This window comes from Engraulis encrasicolus, chromosome 21 (assembly GCF_034702125.1).
Source record: "Engraulis encrasicolus isolate BLACKSEA-1 chromosome 21, IST_EnEncr_1.0, whole genome shotgun sequence".
In the NCBI taxonomy this organism is placed as follows: Eukaryota; Metazoa; Chordata; class Actinopteri; order Clupeiformes; family Engraulidae; genus Engraulis; species Engraulis encrasicolus.
In genome coordinates this window covers 3,957,854-3,976,397 of record NC_085877.1, presented here as the reverse complement: position 1 = coordinate 3,976,397, position 18,544 = coordinate 3,957,854, and the positions used below count along the sequence as shown (strand labels likewise).

Here is an 18,544-nt window from a genome sequence, read left to right as displayed (position 1 = left end):
GCAAGCAAGAAAATGTGAAAAATCGTACTCGTACTACTCAGACTAGTGCTCGAGTTTGTTTGGGAAATGCCGCCCAGAGCGGTTGCTGATGAGGATGCTCTCAATATCATTGGAGTGCAGTAGATGGGTGGGCGTCTGCACTTCTCCTCCTCGGGGGGAAGTGATGGCATACTTGATTTTGGAGATGGTGTTGGCAGTCCATATGAGGCCATTTGTAATATGCAACCCAATTGGTGCTGCTTTCCACACTGCCCAAGTTGGTGAGTGGAGTGGTTTTGTTGAGTTGTAGGTTTTTCACATCAGTTGATGAGTTGATATAGGTTACTTCCTGTTTATAGGCTCATTTTTGTCACTTGTGAGGCCCACCACTGTTGTGTAATCGGTGAACTTGATTTGGTTTGATGGAGATCGGGGCCTGATTCACAAAGAATCTTAAGAACAAAATAGTTCTTAACTGGTACTATTGTCTTAACTTTTGTCTTAATTCAAAAGTTAAGACGATTCCATATTCACAAACAGACTTCTTAAGTTGTTTCTTAACTTTCTTCCTAAGATTTTCCCTAAGAAAAAAAGTTAAGAATATTGGGATTCTTGAAGACTATTTTCTTAGGATTTGTCTTAGTTTTCTTCTCAAATTTAAGACAACCCTACACCCTGTCTTAACAGTCACATTTCATTTATTTGAACCCATTTTCACAAAACACAATTCAAAAAATATTTTTTAATGTAATATATGATTATTATAAATGTTTTTTGACTGTGTGTAATATTTTTTTCAGTTAGTCTACAAGCTTGTATTCAATGGGACTTTTAGTGGCTTTACCTTAAGCTTGTTGAATGTAGTCAGCTTGTTCAACTAAAATATTAGATAGGCCTACATTTTATAGGCCCTATAGCTTCTTATAGTCTGTTATACAAAAAGTATATTGTTTTTATTTTTTAATATCATTATTATTATTATTATTATTATTATTATTATTATTATTATTATTATTATTATTATTATTATTATCATTATTATAATAATGATCATAGTAATAATGTTTTAGAAATAATTCTGATAATGTATTACATTGTGTTTAGGAGCAAGCAGTTTTTTCTAGGCCTACTTAGTGTTCGGGGGAGGTAGAATCCTGTTGATTGCGATGGCAACTAAGAAGCACTATTCTAAAATGTTCTTAAGTGAGGAAGAAGAACTGGCATTGTTCTTAAGAAAATATTGAAGAATTTCAGTTGGGATAAATCTTAGGAACTTCTTATTTTTTTTTCTTAAGAATCTTCCTAAGATTTATCTTAAGAAAACTTTTGTGAATCCGGCCCCAGGTACAACAGTGGCCAGTGAAGTGACAGTTTCTCCTTCAATTTGTTTATTGAGAGTTAAAGAATAGCTTTGTTGAAGGAAGAGCTGGAATCAGCATCCAAATACTATGGTATTGCATGCCAGATATAGAGTAGCACGCAGGATATACCAGATACGTACATGCTAGATAAACAGTAGATGTAGCATTATCAGTGGGCTGCTGGAGTGCGGTATGCAAGCTGGAATGGGTCGTGTGTAGTGGGTATGTTCGATGTTGTAGTAGTATATAGGCAGAGAGAATAGAGAGAGAGAGAGGTTCCGTTGGCCCATTGTTTCCGGGTTCTATTTTTGCAAAGGGGGGGGGGGGTCCCCCTTTAGGCAGACCTAGGCAGACCTAAGGACTGTTCTATTCAATGCTAGGAGCATTATGACACGCCCCTTTAGGCAGACCAGAACCTGGTCACGTTAGGTGCCCATAGAAACCTATTATGTTGGCATATCTCTATATACTTAAAGAATCTCTGATATAAGCCTACTGTATCGATGATTCCGTGATGAGGAAGGGAAATTCTTATGGAGTGTGAAGGTGGCAGCTTTAAAACTTGCTGGCATTGGCTCAGTGATGTTTGAGATGTTTGCTTTCAGTGCTGGGGTGCTCTTCGTTTGAGCGGCGAACATTTTATTACAGTCACCTGCGGACAATTATTTTGCTTACTTACAGACTTTTTCCCATTCAGCTTCAGGTGTGCTGAAGAGCTCATTGGCTCATTCATCAACCTATCAATCAATCAGTTTGTTGTTTAAAGGAGGAAGTATTACCATGCATATGCTCGCATCTAAACTAAAAACACTCAACTCTTAATTCTTGATTTGCTTTCAAATGCACTTTGATGTGGATGGCCTACTTAAGTGCAATACCAACTACTCGTAATCAGATCTTGGTAAAAAAGGATGAGTTTTGGTGTAGTAGAGAGAAAAGTTTCAGGAGTTTGAAGGACAATAGTGAGAAGGGTGAGGGGTCGAGTCTATAGTGGGAAGGCAGGTGAGGGGTTGGATGGTTCTGTGGCCCCAGGTTGTTGATGAGGACTTCCTGCTCTCTGTCTTTCACTTCCTCTCAGTCCCCTTCCGCTGGGGGTCAGCGAGGGCGGCCCGGCCGGTTGGTATGTTTTCGTTCGGACGCGGCCAACTAAAAACCGACTCCTGGACAGTGCCAGCCCACCCACCACACCACAGAGCACTCCACACCACTCCACCTCTCTGGCAAAATTGACATTTTTCTTCCCCTCTCCTTTCTTTGTGATCCCAGAACTCCCCTGACCGCCTAACACCCACTCTTTCTCCCACGTGCCTGCGCCTCTTTCCTGAACAAAGCTTCCGCTCTTATGATTACTATGCAGTGATGACATGCTGGGAAGCAAAGAATAATAAACAAAAAACACTAAAAAGAGGGGGGAAAAAACAAAATGTAACACAAAAAAACCAAGCCACCCCCACAAAAATACTTGGAGCCTCTGCTACCTTTCTTGCAATGGTGCCAGCGTGCGTGGGCCAGGGTGCGAAGGGGAAGGCGGGGGGAAGCGAGGGGTCCCGGGTATGCCGAGGGACTTCCTGCGCAACGTTATAAAGTGTCCCCTCCCAGGCTGCTCCCTGCTCATTGTTAACCAGTCCGCAGTGTGAATAGGACGTTGCAGAGAAAGTCACTCATCTCTCTGTGGTTGATCTGAAAGAACAAGCGGGGCTGAAAAGGGCAGGATAAGAACACGAGTGGTCTCGTCCCTGCTGGTCGGGGTGAGTGGTGTTTACGAAACCGAGTCATATGTTTATTTTTATTTATTCATTTATTTGATTGTAATCTGTGTTTTGTCAGAAAAGATTGAAGTAAATGTGTAACTGGATTGAATTGAGGGTTGACAAGAGGATACCTATCTGTGAGGTTGAAACACTGTTGTATATACGTATATTTGTGTTTTTCTGTAGGCTTATGTGTATGTGTGTGTATATGTATGCATGATGGTGGTGGCTCAGGTGGTAGAGGAGCCTGTTTGGCTACCAGAAGGTTGCAAGATCGAGCCCCCAATTCCTGAGCCCATCTATGTGTCCTTCAGCAAGAAACCCCAAAGTGCTCCTGGTGGCAGGGTGGTACTCTGCATGGCAGCCACTGCCACCGGTGTGTGAATGTGAGTGTGAATGGGTGAATGTGTGGCATACAATGTAAAGCGAGTTGCGTGCTTGAAGGAGTGGAAAGGCGCTATATAAATGCAGTCCACTTACCATTTATGTTTTGTGCAGGTACGAGTTGGGAGCTGGTCTCCCCAAATCATACACTGCTGCAAGACTGCATCGGTGACATCATCTCTGCAAGAAAATCATACTCAGGTACTGAAAACATGACAGTGAAAATCAGGTACAAGCTATGGCACAAACATGACCTTGAAAAACTATCAAATTCAAAATTCTAATTACTATTACAATATGCATCTCATACGTTCATGCTTAATTTAGACAGCAGTGATTATACAAAAATGTTTTTTTCTTTCCAGCCTGTGTTTGTGATGTGGGAGGTAGTGAGTAGATGAAGGCTGGGGAGTCACTGACATATTGTATAAAAAAAGATATTTTGCACCAGAGTTCCATAACTCTAGTTTGGGACATGCCTTAACAATAGACATATTTTCACTTTTGGGACTTTTGGGACACGCCTTAACAATACACATATATTCATTTACATTACACTTAGCTGATGCGTTTGTCCAAAGCGATTTACAGTTATCACCACAGCATATTGGCTACGACCTGGATTGATGTGGGTTTGGGTGTCATGCTCATGGGCACTTCATCCATGGGTAAGGCTGGGATGTCAACCGGCAGCCCACCGATGCCGTAGTAGACCTTCTCCCCTAACCACAAGGCCGCGGCTGCCACAATAGCTGTCTGTTTGCTTATATAAGCTTGCTCTTGAGCTTTGTTATTTGTTATCTTTTCCCTCCATCCACTTCCTGTCCCCCCTCTCAGGGGATGAGCAAAATGCAGGTGGGGGAAGGACACAGGAGGCGCGAAGTGGTCGCAAGGGACGCGGCGGAGGGATACGTGAAGGAGTACACACGCCATTCCAGCGACGTCCTGCTGAACCTGAACGAGCTCAGGCACAGGGACGTCCTGACCGATGCCACCCTGATGGTGGGCAGTACTCGCTTGCGGGCTCATTGTGCTGTGCTGGTCGCCTGCAGGTGAATGAGCGACTGCTTGTGTGTGCTACATTTTTGTTTTGTTTGTCGTATACACAGGAAAGAAACTTAAGAGAGACATCGGTATGGGTTGATATGCTCATATAATAGGTCAAATAGACACATGTAGGCCTAAAGATAACGAACATGCTGTATCACTTTACTTGATGCCCATATCACATGTAGGCCTATGACATGACAGTGTCATAACGCAATCATGGATGTGTTGTGAAAATTATGTCATTATCAACATTTTATTCAAGTTCATTAGCATCTGGTTAAAGACAGTGTCATGACAATGTTTTGACACTGTTATGCATAAGATGTCGGCATCAAGTAAACTTTTACCAAATATGCAGATAAACGGCCAGACTGGCAGTACTTAAGAAATGGAGTATGAACTAATGTATGAATGTATGTAATGTATGAATTAGTAAAAAAATAGTTGATCATATGACTTGCAATGTCAGAATACTTATTGGAAATATACACACTAGTATCAAGTTTGTGCATTTATTAATTCAATTCCATTTCCTTCTTCTGCATTCAACAAATACTATTTTTGGTGAGCCTCAATTGTAGCCTCTTCAAACTTCAAAGGCGTCTCCTACATATTACTTTCGCTATTTTCATGCGTGAGGTCTATACGAGCTTTCACGAGCATGCTTTCCGTATTCTTTTCCTATTTTTGTCCACATCTCTTTCTTCTGGTCATCTGTGATTCAACCTATTCTGTGGCATTGTTTTCCCTTCGACTCTGTCACGATGACCCTCCGAATGGCATCTATCGTTTTCCTTTTGAAGTGCGTGCTGAAACAGGATGTAAGAAACGGTGAACCGTTGGGCTCTCTTTTTGAGTCATCCATTTCATTACGTCTGCCCATAGTGTCACTGCCAGGGCTGGATTAATGCACAGGCTAGATATGGCCGCCGCCTAGGGCCCCCGCCTAGGGGCCCTCCACCAGCCAAAAGGCAGAAATAGCAGAATTGTGACAATACGCAATATTGAAAAAATCGTCTGTCTTTTTTAGTTCTGTTGATATGCATGTTATCCTGAATTACTAGCTTGTAATTATGACACTGTACATGTACATTTGTCGCAAAGTTTGCCTTCTGGGGGGGCCCCAAAGCAACCGGTAGCCTAGGGGCCCCAGGTCATCTTAATCCGGCCCTGGTCACTGCCCTTGGTCATGTTCAAAGATGGGGAGACTGACGTTAAAATGAAAATGAAGGTTAAAAATTGAAGGCTGTGTATATCTGAACTTAGAATCTGAACAATAACTGAGTCTCTCTCTCTCTCTGCTTCTTTGTCCCTTCAGCGGTTACTTCTACACCCTGGTGGTGCAGAAGGGTCAGAGCCTGGCTCCTGGAGAACGAGGCTCGTCCTTCTCTCTGCCCGACGGTCTGGATGCGTCCAGTGTGTCCATGTTGTTAGACTTCATGTATACGTCCCGCCTGGCCCTCAGCCCCAGCTCTGTGCACGGGGTCCTCGCTGCAGCCACCTACCTGCAGATGGAGCATGTGGCCGACACATGCCGCGCCTTCATGCTCAACAGGTAGGTGTGTGTGTGTGTGTGTGTGTGTGTGTGTGTGTGTGTGTGTGTGTGTGCGTGAGTGCGTGAGTGCGTGTGTGTGTGTGTGTGTGTGTGTGTGTGTGTGTGTGTGTGTGTGTGTGTGTGTGTGTGTGTGAGAGAGAGAGAGGGGGGGGGGGAGAGAGAGAGAGAGAGAGAGAGAGAGAGAGAGAGAGAGAGAGAGTGTGTGTGTGTGTGTGTGTTAGCCTTGTGTGTGAATGTGCAGGTGCATGTGGGCCTACTTCAAACAGGCTCCACTTCTCGTGTTCACACAACACTATACTTCCATTGTCAGCATGTTTAGTCTCTGAAATGGGACTTTTTGCATTTCATTTCTGACAACACACATGGCATGCTTATCCTTCGTGATTCCCCTGGGCAATTGCAAAGGCTCTTTCGTCATATTCACTTTTTAACATCAGCTTTCAATATTTGGGAGCTAAAAAAAATGGATCATGCATGGCATGTAACCTATATTTTCTTTCTTTTTGTCCTCCACCTCAATGACAGCCTGTGTTTGAGCCTCATCTGTGCCTGTTCCCAAAGTTTAATAGCTACATTTTTGTAAATGTAACCTCCTTTGCAACATGTGTTTTTTTCCCTTTCTCTTTGCAGTGAGAGGGTCCCTGCTCCACCCTCGTTTGAAGTGTCCTGTCTGCCCAGTGCGTTGTACAGGGCGCCCCCTGGTGGGGTGCTCACTAAGTACAGCAGCCACAGCAGCGCTCATCCGCTCACCCCTCTCGACATGGTCTCCACCACAGCCAAGGAGGCAGAAAGCCTCGACATGGCCAGGTACATAGAGGAATCATATTTACTGGTTAAAGCGATATATCGCCATTATCCATGGCCTCAAAACAAGATAAATACATAATTTTTTTAATGAAAAAAAAGATTAGAATTATGCTCACTAGCTGTGGCACTCAGCTGTGGCACTATTATTATTTTTCACACATACTAAGCCTGGCTATCAAAATAACTGTGAAAAGAAGGAAGGTCCGCACACTGTTGCTGCTCCAGGTTTATTAACACAACGTTTCGACCATGCAGTCTGGTCTTCGTCAGGTGTATCAAAATAACTGGCTCACCTCAACCCTCCCTATCTGAGCTGTACAGCAGTGCAGTGATCAGGAAAGCCAAACTGATCACAAAGGACCCCTCTCACCCCCTCCACCAGATTCCATCAGGTCGACGCAGTAATGTACCATTAGCACACAGAAACGGATACAAATAAAGTCCTTCATCCCCTCAGTTTAATGTCTGTGAAAAGGACAGGTGCCACATCGAAAGACAATTTCATGTGTAACAGATGATACGTTTTATCTTATCATATCTCTTAACTGATCTTATTGTGGCAGACTCCCTAAGGAGCAGCGTGCTCCAGTGGAGCTGGGATCTCGGCCGAGCCCGGAGCCCAGATCTCAGAGCCTGAAGATGGAGGAGTCTGACCCTGTGGCTCCCTCTCCAGACAGTCCCTCCTGCTCCAACGGACAGCCCAACTCACCAGCATCCAGCAGCTGCAACCTAAGCCCCAAATCCAGGGTGTGTATCTGCTATTTTCTGACATCTGTAAACTGGGAAATTGGCATTGTTATATTGGGCATTTCATTGCTAAATGCATTTTATATAGGTTTAAAAGGTATGATAGGGCCTCTGAACAATCATTTCCAATAATAAAATGCAAAAGTCAAAAATGGTGGACACACCATTTTGCAACGAAATTCTTCATATTCAGTTGAGCTGGGTGTACAAATGTTATCATTAAAGCCAGCAGAATTCAGTCCGCTTAAAAACGCTCTTGTTTGTGTATTATTGTAGAGAGCCGTTGAGGCCAAAACAACACCAGACCCCAAAGCCTGCAATTGGAAGAAGTACAAGTACATTGTCCTCAACCCGTTCTGTGCCTCAAACATCAAGGAGGAGCAAGAGTTGGGCCAACCAAATGAGAGCCTCTTCCCCAACACAGCAGTCAGGCCCAGCACCTCCCCCAAGGACACCGCTGACAAGTGGCCAAGAGCCGTCGACGAGATGATGGACAGGTCAGTGCAGGCCAGGGGTTCCCAAACTTCACCATGACAAGGCCCCCCCCAATAGATTCCAACGTCGCCGTCAGTGTTACCAAACATGCAGACTGACAGTAGTTAAGAAATGGTGTATGAACTCATGTACAAAAAGTATGAATTAGTAAAAATGAGTTGATTATATGACTTGCAATGTCTGCAAGTTCTCTTTGACTGGTCCTAGCTCAGGGGTTCCCAAACTTTACCATGACAAGGCCCCCCATATACTAGTACCTTCCAGCAAAAGGCCCCCCCTTACATGGATTGTGCCACACTATTGTTCTGTGCATAAACTTTCACAACCATTGTGTAGGTCTGTTAGTCATTGCCCCACTGGGATATATGAAATGATAACTTAACGATAATAGTAGGGAAATTCAATAGATTATTATAATGTAGTTCTTAATTAATAGTAATATTGTTTAGCTTATTGTTTGGTTTATTTTGTTATTCATTAGTCATTTCATTTATTGAAATATTTATTTTGTTTTGCTACGCATTTCCTGCCGCGGCCCTCCCCGCACCCCCTCTCAGCCCCCCAGGGGTCCCCGGCCCCGACTTTGAAAACCACAGGGTTAGAGATCTGGCAGCCAGCCAGCTGGGCCTGGTCAGTAGATGATGCTGCCGTCTGCAGAATTTGGTTTTGCCATAAACAAAGTTTAGTTGTGGAGAATGCAAGGGGATTCTCAGAACTCTCAGGGCCTATTTCCAGAAACGACACAGCATTGCTTTAATCCAGTGGAATAAAGCGAGGTTGACAGGCCTATGTTGTGTACAAATCCTCCACACAGCAAACCGGTTTATGACTAACGGACCAACCGACTGACATAGTATACAGACGTTGCACATGACCAAAATGGATATCTCGTAATATACTGTGGCAGCATTTCTTCTACACTACAAAACTTTAAAAAAAACATTATTTAAATTATAACTGTGAGATGTTGTTGTAGCGTAAAAGGTTTTCCTGAAGATTTCCTGAAGGGTTCGAGAAATAGTTATAGAACGTGTGCATGAGAATATGCTGTGGAGCTGCCATGGTGTAATGGTTAGGGAGTTGGATTATAGATCACAGGGTTGCAGGTTCCATCCCCACCCTTACCACTCCCTTCTTCTCTCAATAGCTGAAGTGCCCTTGAGCAAGGCATCTATCCCCACACTGCTCCAGGGACTGTAACCAATACCTTGTAATATCTATCTGTAAGTCACTTTGGATAAAAGTGTCCGTGAAGTAGAATAGATTAACTTTATTGATCCCCGGGGGCAAATTAAGATGTCAAGTAACTTACATAAATACACATAATGCCCACATGGAGATTTTTGTATTGTACAAGTGTAATGTAATGTGTTTTTCTTTTTGTTCCAGGCAGGGGGCGGTGTCCCTGTGCTGTGTGCCCCAGCTTGCCCCCTCCACCCTGCCCACCCCCGGGTTCCTGCCCTGCCCCATGGAGCCCCATCTGGAGAACCAGACCATCCTGCCTCAGAGCAGCTCAGGTAAGACAGGTGTCTTTGTCCGTCTGAGCTACAGTACCTGTCGAGATGAGCTACCAAGCTGAGGCAGCCCATCTCAACAGAACATAGATCTTTTCCATATGAGCTCATTTAAATGCTCTGTGCAACAGCTTTAACAAAAGTGTGTTCATTGGAATGCTGTTCATGCTGTGTTCATTTTAATAGTTTTATTACTTTGAAGATTGTTTTTGCCTTATTCACATCATTTAACATCTACTTAATTCAAATGTGCTAGCATAATCCGATGTGTCCAAAGTAAAAGTAAAAGTGAGAAAAAGAAACACGGTTTCCGTCCAACACAGGTAGTAACTTATTTGAGTAGAACGTAAACCTGTGTACTTGTCTTGTGATCAGCTGGCTCTGTGCTGGTTGGATTAAGTTTTTGGTTGGTTCTTGTTACGCTTTTAGTGTTTTTCAGTAACAGCATAGTTACCTCTTTAGGTACAATGGAGTAAATGGTGTAGTAGCTATGTAATATCATGTGGTAGCGTTGTACTTACACCATGAATTTACTTTTACCACCTCTGACTATGATGACTATGTTGACCACGAGTGCATCTGATTTGAATACTGCACAGTAAAAGTTGTTTTTGCCGTTTTGTCTCCCTCCAGTGTCCCGCTCACCTTATCGCTACTGTATGTCTGAACCTGAAGCAACCAGTTCAAATGGCCCGTCTCCCCACAAAGACCCAATCAAACATGAGAGCCACTACTCCCTCATGTCTTACCCAGGAAACCTGAGTGTTGCTAAACCTTCATCTGCAGGTGAGCCTGTCATTTCATAGTTTATCAATGTTACATTCTACATTATGATCTGGTAACTTCTGCTCAGTCTTAGTGGTATGCATACATGAGTGGCATACCCCATTTGGTATCATTGTCCTGTTGTGCCCCCTACAGGAGAAAAGCCATATCGCTGCAACGTGTGTGGGGCCCAGTTCAACCGGCCGGCCAACCTGAAGACTCACGCCAGGATACACTCTGGAGAGAAGCCCTACCACTGTGACACCTGTGGAGCCCGATTTGTCCAGGTAGGATACACAATACAAGATATACAGCAGTTGTGGGGAACCTATGTCTTGAGGGCCCTAGACATATTGTCATGTAGCCTACTCATGAATTCAAGAATTCAACATATCAACTACTCAACAAGTTAGGAAGATCACCCCCTGTGGTTTTGTCAGTATTGCACCACATGCATCTGCCTACCTAGTGTGAAGTGTTCTCCCGCGCGCAAAATGGACATAATATTTGCATGGCAACGCTGCGCATTCGAGCATGAAATGTGCCCGCGCATGTGTGCCCTGCAGCAAGCCTTAACTGTAAGCAGATGTCCCCATACTGAATTTCCAGCCAAAAGGATTTATTAAAACAAGCAACGTTTCGACCGGACATACCAAGGTCTTTAGGCATGCGTGAAGACGACCTTGTTGTTATAGTAAATGTATTCAATCAGGGTATCTATGTGCGGAAATATACTTTGACTATCATGTATGTGCCTTTGTAAAGGCACCTGACCTTGAATGGGGATGTGCTTGCAACTACTTTGTTATAAAAGAGTTATTATGTGTTGCCAGGTGGCTCACCTGCGGGCCCATGTCCTGATCCACACTGGAGAGAAGCCGTATCCCTGCCACACCTGTGGCACCCGCTTCAGGCACCTGCAGACACTCAAGAGCCACCTGCGCATACACACTGGAGAGAAACCTTACAGCGTAAGTTCACACAGATACACATGCACATACACCTCTCTCTCTCGCTCTCTCTCTCTCTCACACACCACGCACACCACACACACACACACACGTGCTCATTACATATCCATCCACCATCCAATACAGCAGTTTCCATTTAAATCCCATCATTCTTCATCATTCTTTACGTTTTTCTATGGAATTTTGTATGTGATTGCAAAGTTTATTCATGTAAAGTCTAGTATTGAAATGTTTTTTTATTTATTTTTTAGTATTATTATCTTTGTAAGCACATTGAATGATGATGAAGTGCGATAATGTAGCCTACTATATAAACACTTTGATTGATCGATTGACTGATTGATTGATTTGACCCGATTACACTCGCGCTTATCTCCCCAATCTCCTACTCTCTGCCTCCTTCCCCCCTTCCAGTGTGAGAAGTGTGACCTGCACTTCCGGCACAAGAGCCAGCTGCGTCTTCACCTCAGGCAGAAGCACGGCGCCATCACCAACACCAAGATTCGCTACAAGGTGCTCGGCGACCCCTATCACCCCACCATGCTCCAGGCCTGCTAGACTGGAACTGGAACAGGAAACACTCAAAAAGGCAGATGCTACTACACACCTGTCGAAACCGGATCTCTACCACCTGCAGTTCAAGTTCAAGGCTGCGTTTCCCAAAAAAAGAAACATGTAACCTGTTAAGACTCAGCATTATGAATGTGCTGTTAACAGAATGACAATGACCAAATCTTAGTGCATTACTAAAGGCCCTGTGGTATGACTTAGTAGTGTAATACTATGGTAGTTAACTTTCCAATGACTATTACAGGGTTCCACTGGTGGAATGGTATGCATTATGGGGCGACGTCATACTTTCTACAGTAGTACTGAAGTATGAGGTGCCCCCCAGGCAATGTCTCTCATCACTAAAAGTTTATACATACAATAATTTTATGTACAGTACAGCATACTGTATTTTTTTCTTGCAGATGCAAAGAAAATGCTTGCGCAAAGTGCACGTGCGAGGTAAAATTGTGTGTTTAGAAACTTTTAGTGATCTGATACATTGCTAAATGGGCACCTTACACTGAACTACTGCTTGGTCTTAAGTACTACTTGAGTTTTTGGGAAACGCAGCCCTGTTCAGTTCATGTGCATGCAGACAAACTAGTTTGTGCTTAATTGGCACAGACACTGAAAGCAAGTAAAGCAAAGTAAAGAATCTGTTCTCCTTAGGATGTGTCACTACAAACATGCACAGAACTGGGGAGGTACTGTAGATGGCTAAGCATGCCACAACAGCCAAACAAAAAAGGCAGTAAAAACATTACGAGCATAGATGTCATCATTGAAAAGAAAGAAAGCATCTGTTATTGGGCTTAGAGGATGCCACTATCTATGCATGCCTTGTTCCTTACTTGAGTGCTACTTGAGTGCTTGAGTGCATACCATAAATGCTTTAGGTTCAAGGCTTGTATTTAAGGCATGGGTGCTTTTTTTTAAAATAAGGAATGGGCTTTAGTACTATTCGACCTCATGATGACAGTCGTCTACTTTGACCATAGAGGTAGATTTAAATTAATTTATTTTTTTCTATTCAGTATATTTTATTTAACTTATTCTATGGGGCGTAGGAAGGTGGGCTGACAAGCTGAAGATGCCAGTAAGCTGTGAGGAGTAAGCCTGTGCCGGATAAAAGTGTTATCCTGAAAAGGGTATCCTGACCTACAAAGCCAAAGTGCAGTAACTACGCCAACTTTTACATAAATAAATTATATAAATTTGACATAGCAATGTTTCTAAAACAAGACACAAGGTGTAATGAAGATCAGTTCAGTCTAAACTCTTTTTTTTTTAAGAAAAAAAAATCGTTATTGACCTTTGCCTTTGTAGGGCAATATACTATAATGGTGTTGAGTCAAGTGAAAATAAAGATGGTCTGAGGATGGGATGTGAGGAGAAAAAAAGGGATTTGAAAGTGAACATGTGTTGGTGAGTGAGGAAGGAAATGTGTGATGGTCTGCTTGTAATGACATCATTATGGGCAGAAACGTGCTTGGATATAAGGAAGGTAGAGTATGTTGATGAAAAAGTTAAGGAAGTGTTATGGTTGATTTTTGTTTATTAAGGTTTAATATTTATATGTTCACTTACCATTCCATCAGAACAAAGAGATGTGTTGCTAGGGAGCAACAAATCTCTCTGCTCTCGCTATTTCTGACCTTAGGAGAACTAGGTGAACATTTCCTAACTCTCTATGTTTCTCATGCAGTTGTTTGAAGGGTGTTCAAAGGTTACTGGGTTAACCACCACATGTATTTTTGAAGGCAGTTCGATGAATATCTAACTTTGTAAATGTCATGGGTGCTTACTGGTGTTGTACTGGCCTGGAGCCATGGAATCCAGCGTAGTGGTGCTCGTCACCTATAGTGAGATACTGTTTCTATTCCCATCATTATTATTTAAGTACAACTTTGGTATATTAAAAACACACTGGTATAATTGTAATATTTTTTTGAAGATGAAATGTCCAAGCAGGCAGTGGACTGTGTTAACCAAACAAAATGACCTGCAAAGGTTTGTGTTGTGTTATTTCGAATGACTGGTATATAGAGTTCTTTTGCTGGACAAAGACAAGACGTTTTTTTTTTACATGAAAACAAATAAATACATTTGTATTGTGAAGCTTGATTTCGTTGAATGTTGTTTGGGTGTATTTTCTTACTATGGTGATGGTGTTCACTGGGCAAAAAACACTGTCATTTTTACAGTCTTATCATTCCAGTTGTCCCTTGCCAAAGGTTGGCATGGAAGAATGATCAAAGTTCATATTGTCAGGCCTTTGGTCATGACTCATGTCTATTCTGTGACTCTATTCTATTTTATTTCCGGCAGTTGAACCAACACACACCCACACACACACACACACACACACTAAAAATAAACAATTATCATATAGGCTACTTAGGCCCAGACAGAGTACAATTATACTGTACCATAAGCATGACATTCAAAATAGTGCTTACCAAGAGGCCTAATTTGTTAATTATTAGTTAATTAGAACAAAAAACTGCTTCTGTTGCACCAACGGCAGTTCCAGCGTGCGTGTGTGTGTAAAAGAGACAGCATGTGCGCAGTGTCAGAGTCATGAACAGAAGCTTTCTTTTCTTGCATTGGATCATCGTCTTTACTTCTCCTTAACTCAGCGCTCCTCACGTGGACTTGATCTCAATGCCGCTCTCCATCTATGCATCTTACCTCAGTGCAGCTGCGGCCTCTGAGGTTGGTGTTGATGGTGTGACTGAACAATGGTCTGTCCTGTCGGGGCACCTGTTTCCGTACCCTCGCTGGGCATGTGCAGCACTCAAGTGTGTGTGTGTGTGTGCGTGCGTGCGTGCGTGTGTGTGCGTGCATGCGTGCGTGTGTGCATGCGCTCGTGCGTGTGTGTGTGTGTGTGTGTGTGTGTGTGTGTGTGTGTGTGTGTGTGTGTGTGTGTGTGTGTGTTTCATGCTTCTAGTGTCACAGCAGGTTGTTGTTTGTCAGTGTTTCCTGTGCTGTACTGGAGATCTACTGAAGTCAACATCTTATGTCAATCTATTGACCACTAGGCTCGGCATGAAATACAAGTCGAGTAGAGTAGAGTAGAGTAGAGTAGAGTAACTTTATTGATCCCCAGGGGGGAATTCAGGTATCCAGTAGCTTACATAAATACACAAATACACAAATGCCCACATGGACATTTCTAGACACAAATAACACAGGAATAGTCAGGGAGGGGAAAATAAAATAAAATAGTAAAGATAATAAATGTAAAAAAGTAATTGTGCAAATAGACATTCTGTGAGTTGGGATAGACCAATGCAGAAAACATTCTCTGTCAGTTAAGGTAGACAATCTTAACATGACCTGGAACAAGTGTTGATGGATACATCTATGCTGCCCTACAAAGCAAAAAGGCAGTAACTGCATTGCTGTTTAAAATGACTGACTATAACTTTAATGCCATATATAGGCCTATCAAAGTCTATAGATAAATAAAATGATTGATTTGGAAAAAGGGTGGTAATATAAAGTAACAAAACTGTCACATTTCAGTAATATCCCAAAAAAACACTTATACTGGATTGCAGCATCATTTTAAAGTCAACTGACTCAGTTTTGAGCTCTGCGCAGTTACTGCCTTTTTGCTTTGTAGGGCAGTATGATATAGTATAGTATGTAGAAGTAGGCAGTGTACAGAGTATGATAGGGGTGGAAAATTCTCACAATGTCACAGTAAAGTACAGGTAAGTGTATTAGGCAAACACACACACACACACACACACACACACACACACACACACACACACACACACACACACACACACACACACACACACACACACACACACACACACACACACACACACACAAAGAGGTTCCCCAGTAACTGGGCCAGCTCCGACAGATCACAGTCTTTGCTTGTGGTAAGCAGGAAAAACAAGTATGTCCAGTGGTCAAGAGTCAAACGTTCCTTAGTGCAGTGATTGGACAGCACACACACACACACACACACACACACACACACACACACACACACACACACACACACACACACACACACACACACACACACACACACACACACACACACACACACACACACACACCAAGAGGTTTCCTGGTCTGGGCCAGCTCTGGCATCTCAGGCAGTCCAGTCCCCTATGATAATGTTCTTCTTAGTGTCCTTCTGTGTGTTGTTAAACAGCTGAATTGCCAATGGGACAAAGGACTTCCTTAGTCTGTCAGTACTGCAGGTGAAAGCACGACAGACTAAGGAAGTCCTTTGTCCCATGGGCAATTCAGCTGTTTAACAGTGTTAAAGTGCACATTACAATGTTTTTTTTTTCAAAACATGACCCTATCGATTGCAGTAATCTGTGATCTGTGGACTATTTGATGCTTTGTGACATTGATGCTCAATACCTGGCCCTATCGATTTGTCTCTGTGCCCTGCTGGATTCAACCCATTCTGCTCAAAACTTTATAAAACAGTTTAAAAAACGTACTATGTGTTACCTAGAATCCAGCGTGTTCTTTTTAAAGAGTGAGAGAGCACGGTGTCCAATTCTTGATTTTAGCTAGTTTATTTATCCAACGCATCTGGTATATCATTCAATGGAGGTAAAACAAACCTCTGAACTCCTATGACCATACCTGACCATACCATCACCAACAACGAATTGCTGTTTTTTCTCACTAGCCTATATCCTTTTGTATTTGAAATGACCAAGGTCTGTCTCTAAGGTGTGGGGGTTCCCATTGTGTGAATCGTTGGCTCTTATCATTCCACTGATAGCCCTAAGCACAAATGGCCAGACCTCCTGAATGAATGAATCAATGAATGAATCAATGAATGAATGAATGAATGAATGAATGAATGAATGAATGAATGAATGAATGCCCCGAAGGGAATTTGTCTTGTGTTTTGGGAGTACAATAAACACTTGGACAGACAATCACAACAGTACACAAAGACAAGACTAGACTAAAAGAAAAAAACGTACAAAGTAGATTAAAATAAAAAAATTAAATGAATGCTTCTCGGCACAAAAGATGTTAACCCTCTATTTGTCTTTAAGAAGTGTGGTGTTTCTGACCTAGTGTCCCTGCAAGTCCACAGAATTTAGCCAAATTGACCACACAGAGAAAGTGAGCTGGATGTGATAATGAAACATTCTAAAAGTATACAGTGGGCCAGTGGTATCCAACTATTTTCCCCCAAGAGCCAAATTATTTAGCAGAAATGAGGCTGAGGGCCAAACTAATTGTCTGACCATATGGCCACAGATAGCACACATATATGCTTTCATTTGTTCCATCCTCATGGCGGGCCAAATGTTTACCATAACAGGGTTGGATTTGGAGACCGCTGCAGTAGGCCTATGTGATTATGGCTTTTAATAAAACATTACATTTATCCTAATGCCAATTTAAGACTCTGTGCGTTGTCTGCAGGGGGAGCCAAACACAAACACACGCACACACACACACACACACACACACACACACACACACACACACCAGGGACCAGATTGCACCTGTTCATTTTGCTGTGATCTGCACTATACTATTGAATGCATTGTGCGTTGGCGCTGCTTAAAGGATAACTTTTGTCTGCATTGCAATATAAAGTAATTCCCCTCCCAAAATGTTGATGTTGGCTCACTGACGTAACGCAAGTACTTCAGGCCCTCCTGATACCAAGAATGGGCCCCCGAACGAAAAAAGAGAGCCTAAAGTCATGTGCAGGGGGCCCATTTCTTCATGTCAAGGGCCCATGTGGGCCCCCTGCCTCCCGGGGGCTGCGGGGGTATACTTTACGTCCCTGTGTTGGCTGCTGTCTCCGTTATTTGGCTCATTTGGATTTTGCAACAACCTGCTTCGGAATGGCTGGAGGCATGTTCAACCTTGTTCTTAAAACCACCACAAATATTTGTTATTGCTATTCATTGGTATTTCACGACATGTTCTATAGCAGCTTCAGTCATGCTGCCAAGTACAACCTGATTTGGGTTCATGATGGTGGGAAAGAAGCAGGTCTTATGTCTGGAGGTAGGCTATTTGTACTTGTGTCTCCACCGCCAACCAAGGCAGATTGAAAACATTAGGCATTAGAGAAAAATAAACGTAAGTCTGGTTAATCTTTTCCTCATGATAAAAAAACTGCACCATAAAAGTAATTTCGTTCTGCAGCACTGCAATTTTCCATGTCCATGTGGGACAATGCAGTGCAGTGTTTTTAGTAGGATATACAGTCTATGCAGGCACATTTTTAGATTATTATTGTAACAATTATTATTGTTGTTGTTGTTATTATAAAGTGAATATAACAACAACAACAACAACAACAACAACAATACTACTACTACTACTACTACTACTAACAATAATAATCACCTACTACTACTAGGCCTACTACTAGGCCTACTACTACTACTACTACTACTACTACTATTTATTATTTTGCTGTTCCTGAAGAGGCAACAAGTAGGCTATTGGGCTATTTTTACACAAAGGTCCGGTCATTAAAGCTACACATGGCGGATCCACCGGCTAATTCTATAGAAGATGTCTGGCATCGTTCCTGCATGCGCCATGTGCAAGCGTTTGGCGTGATTCCCGCTCCATACGTAACCTA

General features: G+C 42.7%; 1 protein-coding gene across 1 annotated transcript; it reads left to right on the top strand.

Annotated features, from left to right (window-relative positions):
* The first annotated feature begins 2,942 nt into the window (after positions 1 to 2,942).
* On the top strand, positions 2,943 to 14,044 carry bcl6b (BCL6B transcription repressor). Its single transcript, XM_063187225.1, has 12 exons — positions 2,943 to 3,088; positions 3,590 to 3,676; positions 4,313 to 4,527; positions 5,844 to 6,080; positions 6,711 to 6,887; positions 7,451 to 7,634; positions 7,911 to 8,131; positions 9,519 to 9,646; positions 10,277 to 10,429; positions 10,565 to 10,695; positions 11,242 to 11,379; positions 11,794 to 14,044. Exons 3-12 carry the CDS (start codon positions 4,316 to 4,318, stop codon positions 11,935 to 11,937), a joined length of 1,725 nt encoding a protein of 574 aa, XP_063043295.1. The 5' UTR covers positions 2,943 to 3,088; positions 3,590 to 3,676; positions 4,313 to 4,315; the 3' UTR covers positions 11,938 to 14,044.
* Positions 14,045 to 18,544: the final 4,500 nt, after the last annotated feature.

Coding starts and splice junctions, on each gene's coding strand:
- bcl6b (XM_063187225.1), top strand. CDS start 4,316: ATGAGCAAAATGCAGGTGGGGGAAGGACACAGGAGGCGCGAAGTGGTC. Junction 9,647..10,276: donor CCTGCCTCAGAGCAGCTCAG/GTAAGACAGGTG, acceptor GTCTCCCTCCAG/TGTCCCGCTCACCTTATCGC. Junction 10,696..11,241: donor GTGGAGCCCGATTTGTCCAG/GTAGGATACACA, acceptor ATGTGTTGCCAG/GTGGCTCACCTGCGGGCCCA.